The 16609-nt window shown below is 39.0% G+C and overlaps 1 protein-coding gene across 1 annotated transcript in view; it reads right to left on the reverse strand.

Moving 5' to 3' along the window:
- Positions 1-16609, reverse strand: part of SAMD3 (sterile alpha motif domain containing 3) — a 69938-nt gene that overhangs the window by 5122 nt on the left and 48207 nt on the right. Inside the window, exon 7 of the mRNA XM_071549070.1 lies at positions 9662-9829. Coding sequence (XP_071405171.1) covers positions 9662-9829 — 168 coding nt within the window. The remainder of the gene's footprint in view (positions 1-9661; positions 9830-16609) is intronic.

A 16609-nucleotide genomic window follows, 5' to 3' on the forward strand; every position in this document is an offset into this window, starting at 1 on the left:
CCAAATATTCTTTGGGCTAGTATAAAAACATTTTTGAATGGCACTAATAAGCTCAGAGCCCATCACTATACATGCTGCTAGGACTGGGTTTTCTCCTTGTGCCTTATTTTTCATTTATCACTATTGAATTTTATCTGCTGGGGGTTTTGCCCTGGAATGCAGCAGCATGGGGGCCTTCTGCAATTCTTCAGTCTTTGTTTTTAGTATCCGTGGTAGCATCACAAAATGTATCTGCCAATTATTCTCTTTTTTCACATCATTTAGAAATATATTGAACTGTTTAAGCATTAATAATGTTTTCCACTATAAAAACCAACCATTTCTGCCTAGCCTTGTTTGTTCTATCTTTTAACTGCTTATCTCTTCAGATTATATCCTCTAAGAACATTTGAAAGGCATGTGGTAAAATCTCTTCTGAAGTTAAAGTAAACTGTATCAGCTGGATTTCCTGTGTCCTTAGGGTTGTTGAGTACTTCAAAGACCTAATGAATTTATGAAGAATTATTTCTGTTTACTGAAACTTTGTTGATTCCTTCCTAATGTGTTCATCTCCTGGGTCTGCATTACAGTTCTTGCTGATTTGGCCATTAAAGACAGCAAGTTTCTTCATCAATGTGTTCTCTAGCTTTCTCCTGAAACTGCCATCAAATTAGCTGCCTCCAATTATATGTATCATGTTTCATAAGAGAAATTGCACACCACAATAAAAAATTACCTATTTTTTCCTTGGACTCGACTGAAAGCTTTGCACAAATACTTGTTCCTGGAAATGTGTTACTGTTCATTTTAGTGTAATATTCTGTAACCCCTATCAGCCATGCCAGTCTGAAACACATGCCCTGATGCTGCCTATGAAGAATGATCCCAAGTAGTGGGTTAATCTGAACTCCTGAGAATCCATGCAAAATCTCTGTAGTTTTTCTGGCGTGGGTTTATATTTTATCAGCCCTCCTGCACCCAGGGAGCACTCCTGTCCCTTAGCAGCATTGGCTTCTTGTTTCTGCCCTGGTTGAAAAAGCCTTTATAACCAGTGCAGAAAAGGCAGAAAACCACAAGAAGAATTCTTTGTAAATCTACATTGGACCACTCACAGTCATCAGAGTCTTGTTTTGCTGCTGGTGTGTTGTCTCTGCAAGCTCCCTGCATCAGCATTTGGTAGTTTCTGGTACATTATTTATATTGGTTACTGACTCTGAATACCATCCTAGTATTCACACATCCCCAACTGAGCCATTCAGCTGTTCCTTTACCTGCTGACTTGCCCTAAGTCCGACAGACTGTCTCTTGCATCAGCGTGACCACTGCACAGAACCAAGGGTTGGCGCATTCTTGTCAGTCTCAGGATGCTCACTATTGAGAAATGTGCACACACGCAATCTTCAACAGTTTTGGGGTTTTTTTAATTACATTTATCGTTTTTACTCTGTGCAAGAGCTAGCACGAAGTCTCTGACTCCAAACAGCTCTTTTATTACTGGTTTCTCCTGTGGGTCCACTTCCAAGCCCCCTGCCATAGAGCAGGAGCTTCTTTAGCCAGCTGATGCGGAGCATGGTGGCTCATTTCTAGAGGGCCTGTCATCTTCAGTACCTTACTTGCACAGACAAGAGAGCAAAACAGAGTCGACCCAGTGTGCTCTAACCACAGACTGACTGACTGGGTTGCCTAGAAACGAACACCAAGGATTAAAAGTTGTGACCTTTACTCCAGTTTATCTCCATCCCCCTTGTCAAGGCAACCAGTGCTCTAGTTGATGGACTTTCCTTGTAGTCATCTCAGTCCTTGAGAGCCAGTTTAGTTAGTGACATCATTAATTAGCTAAAGGAGACCATTAAGGCAGTTAAATGCCACCCTGACACCCGATCCCATCAGATCTCGGAAGCTAAGCAGTGTTAGCCCCAGTTAGTCCTTGGATGGGAGACCTCCTGGGAATACCGGGGGCTGTAGGTTCTAGTCCTGAGGACTTCACTGTCACCGTCCAAGTTCACTCGACCGTGGCAGATGAACCTCAGGAGTTGAAGAGTGGGACCATTTCTACACACGCCATACCTCACCTAAAAAATCCACTGCACAGGCTTGAAGGACACACCCACGTGGGTAGAGCCCTTCCCAAAGCTTCCTTCATGAAGTCGAACCATCAAAGGAGACCACTTGATATTTTCATAAGCATCAATGGCAGGTTCCCAATAGAAATATGGCAGTAGTATAAGAAAGAAAATACCTATCTACTAGGGGGGGAAAATCAATGGAAGGCCAAACTTCATTGTGCACATCAGCTATTACTTGTGAGTAACACAAGCAGAAGTCAGTGTTAGAATTGGTTTTCTTGCAGCGTTCATACTGCTTAGAGCAATTATCTGTAATCTTTCCAACTTCTTCTTTTGTGAAAAAGTTATTTTTTAGGGTAAACAGGTGAGAGGTGGCTTCCTTTTAGGGGAAATAAGTTATCTCAGTGGGACACCATTTTGTAAAGTATTTGAAATTTGATTGGAGAATGATTCCAAGGGTGATTTAAAATCTTTTATAGCTAACTTTAACATTGCAGTATGAACAGGAAGAATCTGGCTTTGGAAAGCTGGTCACTGAGCTAATCTATTAGCCATCCCATGCTCACTTAGGGATGGCTGTAGATCAACTCCACTTTAGCTATGAAAGCAAGAAAGCTAGTTACAGCTCAGCAATATTCCAGTTAATTTGGACAATAAGATTAAAACTCATTTATTTTGATACTGTGAAAAAGCAATCCTATGTAGCCCAAAGCCAGGATTTCTTATTCCAGTGTCTGAAGAAGCCACAGCTTGTATGTTCAGCATATATACAGGACAGAACTAAAAAAAACCTGTCATTAAGTGAGGAATTCTCATTTTTGAGGTCACCCAGTGTCCTCTGGCCAGATTTTCAATTGTGTCACCAACAACATGCATTTCACTGGCCTGGTTCCTGAATGTCCTTGTGAAAGATCTAGATTCTTCCCAAGATACAAGACTGTATTACCACATTCCTGTAAAAATATGGTTAGCAAGGGCACTTGTATGAGTCAGTGCCACAGCCAAGGCAGTGAAACTGCTACATGACTTTGTGGGGAGCAAGAGAGCAATTCTTATGCATGATGTGATCTCCAAGGTCTAAGCTTCCAGTTACTGTTGAAAGCCAGCATCATAAATCCTAGGAGTCATTAATGTCAACAACAAAGTAACATGACTGCCTAATCACAGAGTGATGAAAGCTCCTCTGGTGAGGGCAGCAGTCAGCTCTTGCTCTTTGCAAGGGTGTACACCAATTCCTGAATGGTAAATGCAGCCTTACTGTTGCTAAGGTCAAAGATCAAGATCACTTTTTTAAAGAATGCCAACAGGACCTACTGACTCCTCAGTTTGAGAGACTGAACTCGAACAGGAGCAGTGGAGTTAAAGCAATGGATGTAAGGACACTGTACTGCATGCTGTTGGTCTGTTCACTACCAACCATGGAACCAGGTTCCTCGCCTAGGATGCTCTGGCAGTATTTCTTCGAGGGAACTCCTTTGAATGGAGACTAATCTGCTTGCTGACAAGGATAAAAACAATGTGTCATGGTAATGAGAACCATGTCCTGAAACAGCAGTGCCATGCAGAGAAGTTCAGTGGGTTTAGCACTAAATGGGAGCTCCTTTTACACCATACTTTGGGACTGGGACACTGACAAGTAGTTGTCTTTCATTACTACCCCTCTTTGTCAGCTCCCTGAGGCTGCTAACAATATTCCTTTGAAAAAGCATTTCACATTTTCCTTGCTAGATGCTAATGCATATTCCAAGTCATGTTATTGCTAAGAGCACTGATGCTGCTCTTGATTGCTGAGTCTACCCACATCAACACTCAAGGTATTTACACACGAAGGCCTCACAGTAGCAGTTTCAGTGTCTTCTCTTGGTCTAAACAAAAGCTATGATGCTCACAATACTCACACTGGGAGTTAGAACCCTTGTTTGGAATAATCTTTTCCGTTAATCAGCTTTTATAACTTATTTAGGATGAGAAACAGCTTTCATGGTTAGTTAAGTAAGCATAATCTGAATCTTGTGTCTTGATTTTTGAATACTGAAAAGTGGGTCTTGCTATTTTCAAACACCATAAAAGCACAGTGTGTAGAACAGTTTTAAATACTGCTGCAAGGCCTATCTTCTTGCCCCAGATGGTGGGAGAGAATTGAGAAGGCATCATAACTGTGCTCACCTCTTACGTTCAAATACTGAACACAAAGACAAGTGGAACAGCATGGACAGACTGCTTTCAAGCAAAATGAACATGTAACCACTGCAGGATCAACACTGACTTGTATTCAAATGAGGTATTTAATTAAAGCAGTCTTTGCTTTAATTACACATAATTATCATTTTGAGCCAGGTAGGCAACTTCAGAGCTAGACTTACATGCTAACCAAAAACTTTCAGAGCCACATAAGTTGGTCTGTTTCTGATCACAGCTGCTTTCTGATTTGTAAGCTGCATAAACAAAAGTACTGAAATCTGTTTTTTCTACCAAGGGGCAACCTGTATTTGACAATTTAACTCTCAGAACAATGGAGATACTGAATGACATCAGTAAGAAGCTGAAGTGCAAGATGTATACCAGGACTTTGTGTTTAAAGCTTTTACTTTGACTTAAAAGTATTTTAAAATATTTACTAAGCAACACTATGCACTGTATGCACATCAAAATTCTAGTGGAAAAATCACAATTACAACTGTACAGTACAGCCACTGAATGATCATTTATACATGCATGTTCACATTCTGGCTGTACACACTTTCAAACACTTGGAGATTTTTAATCTTAGAGGAAAAGGTGTTGTCACCTTTGCCTCATCTGTGTATGGCATTCACAGGAGAGATGGCATCTAATGCTGTACTTGCCAGTAGTGTCTCTCAGCCACAAGACTGAGTCAAGGGAGTTTCTGTATCTCATGCACAAGCTAATCGTCCTTTGAGAGTTTTAGAGAGATTTGGTTTCCTTTTCCCCTTGCTGTTGCTTTTTTTTCCTCCTCATTCCTCCCTTTTTCTCCAGCCATCGCTTTCCAATTCCTTTTCTCTCTAGATGCCTTGAAACCTTGTTTCAGGTTTCTAACTCCTGCAGTGGCATAAGGTCATTGACAAACATGACGTTAGTTATCACTTCAAAGAAAGATGTTCGTTATCACTTCAAAGAAAGACATATCCCTAGAAAAAGTCTAACTTGCCTAATTTACCTAATCCAAGGTAAAAGAAACTCCAGCTCACAAGGTAGATATCGCTCAAGTCTGATTCATTCTTTCATCATTTGTCAGAAAAGCCAATTTCTAGATAATGATGAACACAAAACCAACAGGGTGAACTTCACCACTCTTGTACTGCACGATACTACCAAAGCAAGTACATATGGTACTGAGCTTCTACCTGGTTGCTTCCTGGGCCAGCAGTCTTCTCTACTTCTCATCTGGTTCTCTTGGCAGAGGATTTGCACATTCACCGTCAACATTCCTGCTTATCTTCCCTGTACACAGTATCGGCAGATGTCCAACTTCATGAGTTTAAGTTTCTGCAGAATCCTTCCACTTCTCCCACTCCAAGTACTCACTATTTCTTATCTTTGTCCCATAGACACAGGAAGAAGATGGCCTGCTGGTGCCCCCTTTATAAATTGGTTTCATTATGTTATTCTCAGCTCTGCTGGGTGTGGAAAATACACCCAGTTATCTGCAAACATCTATCACTGTCTTAACTGAAGTCTTGTCAGAGCCTATTTTTCTTTTTCACACCTAACTCCAAATTTATTTTTGTGACAGCTTCAGAGAAACCCTGATGACCTCACAAACAGGCTGTCATAGGATGTAAAAAATTGGAGACATTAGAAGAGGGACTGTATACTTTCTTCATTTCTGTTCAAGATCATGGACTAATAACAGTCTTCAGGGAATATAACATGGAATATAATTTACCTTGGATAGTCCCTTTGCTGAGATATTTTCTTATTTAATGTCAGGCATGGATTGAAGTAACTTAATCCAGTTGCATAGATATAGTTATTTAGTGATATTTGAGATACCATAAATGTAACCCAGAAACCTCTGAAAGTGGCAGAACATGACACAGGATCTATGGGAAACACATGCCTTTTTGAGTTGGCAGGTGGAACCATTCAGGATATCTGTGGGCTTTTTCCTGTCTGTATTTAGCTATCTGAATTGATCGTAAAGTCACATTTTCCATGAACAGCATTGTTCAAGCCTGACAAGATTTCCAAGCCTAAAGTTCTGAAAGGGACAATTTGTTCTTTGGTCACTGCTCCTGTGGTGACTAAGACAGTGTTTGAACCACAAGCTTTCATCGATGGAAGTCAATCATTGGCTCTAACCATATTTCTCTCTCCATCACCTTTTGCATTTTGACAATCCTCTGGCAAAGATGCACACCAAGATGGTCCTATCTTTCTACTCCTTCTGGATCCCCAAGTTTAGGGCCCCTTCGATTACAATGGGAAGGAGGTGACCATAGCCTGAAGGACCATAAGCCAAATAAGACCTTAAGCAGAGGAAGGGGGTTTTGATGCTGAAACAGAATAAGGAAATCAGTCAAACAAGCCACTGGAGTGCTAGTTTACCAGTAATCCCACCCTGGCTACAAAAGGGTGACTGGCTTGCTTTTCTTATGTGATCACGGTGTGATCAGCCTTTTCTTGGAAAGTACCTTCCATTTGCAGCGGATGAAGGTCATTATTACAAATCACTCTCCCCTGGATTATGACTGAGGAGGATTCCCACACCATAGCCATAAAATTTGTTGTGTAAAGAGGCTTGCCTGATAAAATTCTGAATCTCTCTCAGACACAGAGGCTCCAATTAATTTCTGTCAGGCAAAGTCCAAGTTTATTTCCATGGTGGTGCAACCTGATGAATATTTGCAGGGAGCATCATTGAAATCAAAGTCTTCTTCAGTGACAGACATCTCCAGCATGGGTTTATGTGCATACTTACCATCATCTTATTGCCCTGCACTTCTCATGATCTTTCACGTGATGCTAGTTGCTCTAAAAAGAGTAGCTACTTTTCAGTCTTGTTTGAATATAACGCTCTGTAATGAGGAACATGTCAGCAGATGTTTTAAAGAAACTGGAGGAGAAAGACAGATGCTGAACCTGGAAGCAATGCCCTGCATGGGAGGCCGAGTTTACGCTCCAGCTGATTTAGAGGACAAACACTGACTGGAAGGTAATGGGATTGGACAGACCAAGGGGCAGACATCATCTGTCTCAAAAAATCACAGGAAGTTTGTTCTGGCAAGCAACTGGATTTTCAAATGATGTGGTTAAGGCTTTCATTAGTAGGAATAACTTATCTTTTTGTATAAAAACAAATGCCAGGTAAAACAGTGAGACATTTCCTATTAGAAAATAATATTTTTTTATCATTTTCGTACCATTAACAATCCAAGATTATATTGACACAAAGTACACTTGACAGAGTTACAGCACATGACTGTTCAGAAACTACAGCTCAATATAGAAGTCAGCTGTGTTACTGGTAAGTAGGTCATCTGTTGGGAACAGATGTGCTCTCTCATCTGCGTTACTTTGCCAATCGGCTTTGACCTATAATGCCCTATAATGTCCTCTCTGCCTAAAGAGAGTGAAGTGACCCACAGGGTCTCGGAATCCTTCACTGATTGTTCTCCAAAGGTCTCCTTAACATGAAATTCACTTCTCAGCCTTTTTTCTGATGTGTTGACTTCTAATTCACACAAAGCTGATTCATTCTTCCAGACTTAGAAAAGGGATCTGGCTAATGATAATTTGAATATCATTTGGCTTTGCCTGTGGTATTGGCTTTTAGAACATATATTTATTTTTTGAGGCTAAACCACTTTGTTTAACAGTTGATATTTTTCATAGAGTAATTAGTGCCAAGGATTGGTAGAAAGGTGCTTTTATGTGTGTTCCTAAATACACAGAATGACAAAACCCATGCTGCATTTGTTTAAATACTAAACATTTTGTTCAGTTTTGCACATATGTAGTGACATAATTTAGGATCTCAAAGCCAGACATAGCTGCTTTTAATGCAGAAACACATTTAAAACTAAGAAAGTTATGGTTCCCTCAATTTTGTGGGACTCATTCTTAAGGCTCGACAAGTGTTAATTCTTGCATTTATGTTTGTATTTTATTTATATATATACATATGTTTGGGAAACAGGCAAAATGAGAGAAAGAAAGGAAAAGTTGTTTGGGGATACTCAGCATCCTCTCACATCCTTTCAATTTAACCCTTAATTTGCTTACAATATTAAGGCTATCAAAAAATGCCTAGGCCTTTAGAAGAGATGTAAAATTCATCTTCAATATCTAAAGCGAGCAAGAGATGACCAGTGATGGCCTCAGGCAATGCAGTTAAAAAGAGTAGAGATTTCTAGTCTACAGATACACAGCACAGGCAGTTACACCTTCTCTGCAGAAAATCGAAGCTGAGCACAGTCCCTACAGGATCACTCCAAAGCTCTTCCCAACTATTTCATAAGACAGAAAAGATCCACATTTGCCCTTTCCAAGCTTTAGCAGATAACAGATGGCTAACTCTTAATGTGCACACAAAACCAGGAGCCTATAATTTCCTCTTTACTGTGAGCACGATTACTTATTGTTTTGCACCCAAGTTACAGATTTCTTCACACACTCTGCAAACCCTTCAACTAAGGCAGGCAAGGAGGGAAATATTTACTTCTGCACGCATTAACTCAAAGGGGATAAACAGAAATTACTGAAAGTTCTAGAAAATCCAAACCAAACATATATCTCCATTTTGGGTAGGAAACCACAGCTACCTTCAAATGCAACGTATGCAGAAATGTATCCAAGAAACCACTTTTGCTCCCCTAAATATAGCAGGTCTGGTAAACAGCAGGATAGACATGGGTAAACTAAAGTCAAATATCTGCTTACAAATTTTTTTATCATATTTCTACAATACTTTAAATTGTAAGAATGTAAATGAAATGTTTTGATTGCAGCATAAGAAAGTGTGTAACAATGGCAAAGCATAGCTGGAACCTTAAAATGTATTTATGAAAGTGTATAAATTAATTTGTGTGCTTCAAACACTTACTGGACAGTGATAGCTCTCTGAATTTTCTAACTAAAGGAATACAAAGCAACTGCATGCAGAGATTTGTAAGCATCCCTATGTACATCACACAACACAAACAGATTTTATATAACAAGGTGTGATGTGACAGTAGCATATGGCTATTTGTTACCAGCTCAAATACCTCTTTGCATTCTTATTTGTACAAAGGTTTCAGCTCTTAGACATAAGTCTCTATTGTTTTTCACTTTAATTGGAGGTATATATAACCTAAAGCAGAATAGGAATATTGCATTAAAAAACACCAGACAGAATTTTCTGTCCAATTGGTAACAACTCTAAATGACAACAAATGTGCTAGGCATCCAGTACTAGGTTTAGCTCTGCTGTTGATACTTAGTTTTCCAGAAATGGAAAAAAAGTTAAAGGTCTGATTATAGGACAAACTTTACAGAAAATGAGTTTAAATAGAATGAGATTACTTCAGCTCTCCCCTTTACTGGCTGGTGGCCTTACTGTCAATAGGGAAACTGAAAGACAGAACTCACCTAAAACACCAAAAAAATCTTACCTCTCCCTGCACCTGGACATCATCAAGTTTGTTTTCAGCAAATGAAGATTTTCTGATCTGTCCTCTCCTATGGCCAAACTTGCATTTGTTCCTCAGGACTTGCTCATCATCTTCAATGGGTCTCCGCACATATTTGAAACGATCTTTAAGGGCCCGTTTCCATAGCAACTGCAGGGGGGGAATATCTGTCATTACCTAAAGCAGGTCACTTTGTTTTATCTGACTCTACAAAAAAGTGTTAGCCATTTGACAGGAAAAGACTCATAGGGTGGCATCAGCATATTGGCTTCAGGACAGAAGGAAACACAAGCTTCTGTGGTAGATAACTCTATGGCAACTAACAGCTGGATTAATAGCACTCCTGTGACTTGCTATGGATAATAATAATTGAACCTTAGGGTTTAGATGTCTCCTATATAACCAGGGCTCTCAGTGAAACTGCAGTTTGCTTTTTTCCCTCAGCTCTTACTTTGGGATGCTCCATTCACAGCATCAGGTCACAGATGCCACAGAAATTGTGCTGAGGGTTTTTTTGGGCTGAGGTTCTTGGTGGGTTATTTTTTAGTTTAGTGTATTATTTTTCCTCTGCCTCTGGCAGCATCTTACTGGTTGCACTGTTGTATATTGATTCTGTCTAACAGAAGGGAACAGGAAAGATACAGTGGGGCACTACCTTTTGCTGGGAGCCTACAGGTACACTGTATCAGCTGGATTTTTAAACTGAACTCAAAACTGCTGAATTAAGAGGATCATTTAAGTAGGCCCTACATTTAAGTAGGTCCTACACACCTCAGACACCTCAAGGTGTGTAAATTGCAAATTAAAGGCATTTCTGCAGTTCAAGCAGATGCAGACCCTGTTTAATGGAACCATTCATGACTCCTTGGCAGTCAGACAGATTTTATGTGGTCTCACTGCTTCTGGCACACTTGTGTCTTTCTTTACTCAGGCATTGCAAAGTCACTTCTGAAAACTGGATGGGCAGCAACTTGCATCCTTATGGACTGATGGCTGCTTATGTGCAGTCCCCAGCTGGGCATCCCATGGCAGGACCTAGACATGCCAACTACTGACACCTGGGGAACAAATCACTGAGCAGAGGCTCTTAAATATATCTGCAGGCAAAACCTGCAGTTTGGAATGGTTTTGTCAATCTTCAAAAGCAATTTATTATTCCAGTTATTGAGGGGTATTCAACAGTCAGGGGAAACAAATATTAGTCAGAAAAGTGACTAAATGACAAGTTGTGTCAAGAGAGACTCACATAGCTGCGACCTCATTTTCTAAAATTGACTCCAATACTATATACACATAAGACTGTACTCAAGCCTATACTCACTGACATACTAAAACACAATATAAACAGAAGTATGATGACCCTAAATTTCTTACCAAAACAGGTTCATTTATTAGTCAAAGTCACATGATTTGAAAGGTTAACTTTGCTGTAAACCAGAATTCAGTAGAGGTAGACCAATTAGTAGAGTATCTTCCAGCAGTGAGTCTGATGTGTCTGCCTTTCTCACTCATAGGATACAGATGAGAGGGTCTTCTAAGGGGTGGCGGTGAAGGAAGTGTGACCTTGCATTTCTCCTGCTGATATTACTGTTCCCAACTCCCTAGGGTACTAGCTGACTTACAGGTCCTCAACCCTAAATGAAAGACCTTCATTAATGGTGAAAAATTAAAGTGGAAGAGCTATGAGAATGTAATCCCTGTGATGTCTACTTCAGCTGTTCTTGAGCAGACCTGGGCCAGCCAGGGCAGGTGTGCTCTTCGTAGGGGGACACTTTCTGTCACCAACCTATGCTCCCTTACTGAAGTGTCCTCTTACTGCCAGTCATGCTTGAACATCCAAGAACTGGAAAGAAAACAAACCCATCTATATTTCTAGATGTAAACTTCAGATTCTACCAGAACAGGAGTCACATCATGACCAACCTAAACGTAACAATTAGAAATAGAGTACAACTGTTCACTCAGTCTTCTCACAAGACATTTTCACAGCCTCAATATAAGTATTACTCCTCAGCACCATTTTCAAAAGCAGTAAGGTGACTACTACATGCCTTGAAAATCCCCCTTGTTAGGAAACTTGAAGGTTCCTAAACACATTTACTGTTCTGGCCCTATGCATTTTGATGAAAATACCGCACCATTATAAGCTTAGCAAAAGTTTTTTTGAAGCTAACCATTTTAAGACTGTTAAGAAAGAATTACACAAAAACTTCAGCCTAATGCTTCTCTGAAGTGTTCAACAGATGTTACAGTATTTTAAAACATGATCATCCCAGAATATATTAGCAGCTGACAATTTAAGCATCCCCATAGTTGAGTTCCGTGCAGTTTCTTTTTAAAATCTTTATTTGGCTAGAAGATATTTTTGCTTATTATTTCACATGAAAGACTATGCTGACACCTATACAAGGCTTTAAATATCCCTCAAAGTTCAAATTGTTCAGCTGTTTCATTCTCCTGTCCCCCAATAAATTAAAAGTTTTAACTAAATCTATTTCTGTAATAGATTTCTCATAAACTTAGCCCTAAGTCCCTTCTGCACACACCTATTTTAAGAATGAGACTGCAAGCACATACATTTATGTGGTTTCCCTAGTGGGTAATGCATCTTCTAAAAAGAATGCTTTCCTTACCGTTTTCAAACTGATAACTTGATTTTTAATTATTTCCCTGCCTTCCTTCCCCCCCCCCCCCCCCCAAAAAAAAAAAAAACAAAACACCCCAGGAAGGCTTACTATGCTTGTAAGGGAGCAGAAGGATTAGCCTATGTCTATCTGACATTGGAGGGAAAGGATTACATGCAGATTAAAAGCAGTAATTTCCTAGCAAATAATCATTATGTGGGCAGCAGTTACATAAATCAGGCATGTTAGCACTGGAATCCTGGGTTTCACCAGCACCTTGGCCCCATTCGGCAGCCACAAGAGCAAGGGAGCCACATATGCAAAGCCCACTGTCAAGTGGTGTGAATGAGAGAGCCCTCTCTTTTCTGTTCTCATGTCATGTTTTCTTGAAACCATTCAATTTTCAATATGTTGGCTGATACTAAATTAAATAAGGAAAGTAATTATTTCCAAGTTGTTGGGTTTAAGCCTTGGAAAAGGGAAAAATACAGATAGAATAGAACACAGAGAGAATATTTTGCAAGTCATCAAGAAACAGTGTCATGCCAATTTTCTTTTGACTGCTGTGTCTGTGACCTTGGCTTTTTCTATATAAATGATTTGTCTGTAACTTAAAAATGTTGCATTGGTTAAAATATACATTAGAAATTTAATAATAATTTCACAAATAAATTAAGATTTTTATTTTTTAAGTGTTGTATATTAGTTTAGTATAGCATTGTATTGTGAGTAGATGGAAACACCACAGGAAAAGTTCCTTAGGTAATCACTTGAAAGAACTTTTTACCAAAAGCTAATCTTGTACTTAATTTCATTCCAAATACTGCATGGACCTCTTAAATGAGTTTTACCATTAATATAAAATGATTTTTAATATTATTTAGAATTTCAGATAATTCTTTCTTAAACCCTACTTCTACAGTGAGCTCGTAAATAACATTTTAAAATTTATAGTACCTGAGCAATTTATTTGTGACTTTATTTGTAAATTAATTAATTTTGGATGGTAATCTTTGTCCTGACTATGTTGCATTGGATCTCCTTTGAAAAAGGGCCAATGGCACAGAAGCATATTTTTTTCCATATTGCAAAATTAAATCGGAAATCTTTTAACCAAGAAAACAGGATTATGGATAATCTGCAAATAAATCCTGAAACAACAAACTTTTAATGGCCTTTTAATTGCAACTTTTAATTGCAACAGTACGAGATTGAAAATATTAGACTATGTTTCTACATTGTCAACACACATTGTTTAAATTATTTGTTTAAAATAGTTTGAAGTTGTAAATAGGAAGTGTCCAGTATTTTGGGAAAAACTAACCAAACCAACCCAACAAACAAACAAAAAACCCCAGAATGTTCAAAGTTTTGCAAGGTTTTTTCCTATCACAAAAATACTGGTGTGAATTTAGGTGCTCTTAAGTTTGGGGTTTTGATTTTGTTCCTCTATGTTTTCCAGCAGATCTACCCCCTTTACAGTTGTTCAAGTCATTTCATTTTAACAAAAATGTTGCAACAAAAGTGCTGCCATTTTGAAGTTACTCCATCCATGTTAGGAACATCAAGTTCTTTGCACTGTGATTTTCTGCTCTTGCTCAGAAGATTCTGGAATGTCAAGAAATCTCATATGATGAGCTTTCCCTTTTCTCATGCAGGAAGCCCAACCTCCTGCCCCTGACCAGTCACACCAGACTCAGGCACACACACTTGCCAGGAAAGAACCCAGAACAGTTTCTGCTGCATTCTTCCAGCAGCCACACCACATCCATTTCTGGTAAAGGGCTCAAAACTACAAAACTCATAAGTTAAGATCAAAATCACACCACTAATAGATCTTCTCCAGACATCTCCCTAAGAACTACTGCAGCCTTCTGCAGAGCCCAGCAGATGCTGTGTCTGCTCCTCCAGCCTAAAGGGTAAGAAACTGCTTTCCTTTTAAGCATAAATTTAAACTGAATTAGGAATCGAGACATGGCACAGCAATAAAGAGCAGTAAATTAATGTGATTAACAATACAGAGGGATAAAGCATTTCGCACAGCAGAAAGGAAAATACTCAATGGCATAAGTGAGCTCCAGCACACCAGAGGGAACACAAACTTGGTATGCTAAACTGTGCTCAGCCCTTCTCGTTTTTAAAATGCATGCAACAATTTATTTTTCCTGCAACTTTGACCGGGTGCTGTAAACCATTTTTCTCAGAGGCTGGCTCAGCTGATTTGCCATGTTTGGTATGTCCTATTCTTCAGCCTTACAACACACCAAAAGGAGGGAGTTACCTATCAATCAGACAGCTGTGCACAGCTGTCACCCAAGGTTCTTTGGAGTCCACAGACAAACAAGAACTTACATAATGCTGTTCCTCTCTTCCCAGTGTAGACAACAAAATCATGTTACATGAACTGCATCTCCAGAAGTTAATATATAAATGTTATTTAGTAAGGAATGTAACTAGGATTTTTGCTTAAAATACTGCTCTTATGTCAGTTTTCCTTTTCTGCATATCAGTCCCCAAATAAAGAGCTTTTTGCTTTACCTCTGAATTCTATTGAATTTTATTTTCAAAGTGCTATTCAAAAAATTATAATAACAACTGTCTAATTATTATAGATAAAAAAGTTTAAGATATTCAAAGCCTTTCAGTAATTAATATTGTACATCTTACATGTTAATACTGTAATCAGGAACAGCAAGCACCAGTTATAGTGCCTTGCTAGCTGGAGGCAATTTTAAAAGAAAAACCTCCAAAAATTTTGCTTTTTCAAGCTGCTGAAGATCCTTTCTGAGAAAAAAGAAAGAATGGTAGTTGCTAATTTTTTTTGCTGTTCATTTGTTTCTTAAAGGTTTATGAATTCAATTTACTGCAAGTCTTGTTGTAAGTAGCTATGCATATGTTGTAGGGTTTGCTTTAAGCTGTTACTGTTGTAACATACTCTCTCAGATGAAGGAAAAATAAGTATTTATAGCCTTTATGATCATGAAGGAAGAACAGAATGTCTAACATGTAGGCCAATAAAAATAGGAATTAATTCTCACACCCCCTTTCAAACTGAAGGATACAGGCATACACCTTCAGTGCAGTTTTTCCAATCTCAACCCAGGCAATGCAGAAGGGCTAGCGCAGAAAGTGTTAGACTAGCAATATTGCAAACTGCTAATTCCAGCTTCCTTTCTTACTTATGGCAGTTATTGCCAGACATGCTTTCTAGTAAGCATGAGGGAAAGATCAAAAGATAAAGAACAACTTCTCTGAAGACTCTCGCCCATCACATAATTTCTGCCAGCGCCGATTCTGCCATCAGAAAGTAACGAGCCATTTCACAAAGAGCAGAGTTATAAGTAGTTTCACTCAGTCTATGGCCCTGCTGCAATTAAAGGCCTTTGAAAACCTAGCTTAATAATCTTTAAAAAGTTAAAGGCTGTAGAAGGGTCCTCAGACCTGACTGAATATTGTTTCCTCTCCCCTTCATAAAGGGAGCCAGATAAGCCCTAGCATTACTCAGAATCCTACCCAAGGACCACTCCTGGGTTATTCAGAGAAGTATGCTGGTTAAAAATAAGGATAGACTGCTGCTCTCTGATCCTTTCACCCCCTCTCTGTTCTTTGAGATATGCTTGTTTTCTTTAGTCCCTTCTCTTCTACAGTGCCTGATCTCAGGGGAGAATTAGAATAGCCACCCCTTAAGCATCAGCTTTTTTTTTTCCTCAAAATTATTTTGCTGTCCGCAGTAATGTCACTTGAGATATATATTTAAACAAGTTTAAAGCTAACAGTCCCCACAGAGGCTCACAAGCTTTTACAAGGTGCTATAAAAGTATCACATGGCAAAGCAATGATGTGAAGTCAAGAGGTGAGCACTGTCCTCCGAGACCACAGATACATATTTTGGGACACAAGAGTGGAAAAAATGTAGTTCAAATTTAGGTCATCTCCTTTCACTGATTTCTGTTATGTACCCATTGAGATTACAAAAAGTGGTTTTAAATAATATTTTTAAAAAAAATTAGACCTAGATTCCCTACATACTTAAACCACCAGTATTACTGTGTGTTATAGTTCAATATCTAACACACAGATGATCATAATGCATTGCAAGAGCATCAGTCAGATGTTAGCCCTCATACAGGTAATTTTCTAAAGACCTGGCTTCTTTGCTTTTAAAAATGAAAATAAGTCACATTTAAATTTTTCCGTTGGCAGAAATCAGTCCAGAAAGAAAACATACCCAACAAGCAACCAGGGACTTCATGTACAGGTCTGCATGATCTCACAGTGGCTTTGAGGTATGGCTATACTGGATTAA

Source organism: Pithys albifrons, chromosome 2, assembly GCF_047495875.1.
Source record: "Pithys albifrons albifrons isolate INPA30051 chromosome 2, PitAlb_v1, whole genome shotgun sequence".
Lineage (NCBI taxonomy): Eukaryota > Metazoa > Chordata > Aves > Passeriformes > Thamnophilidae > Pithys > Pithys albifrons.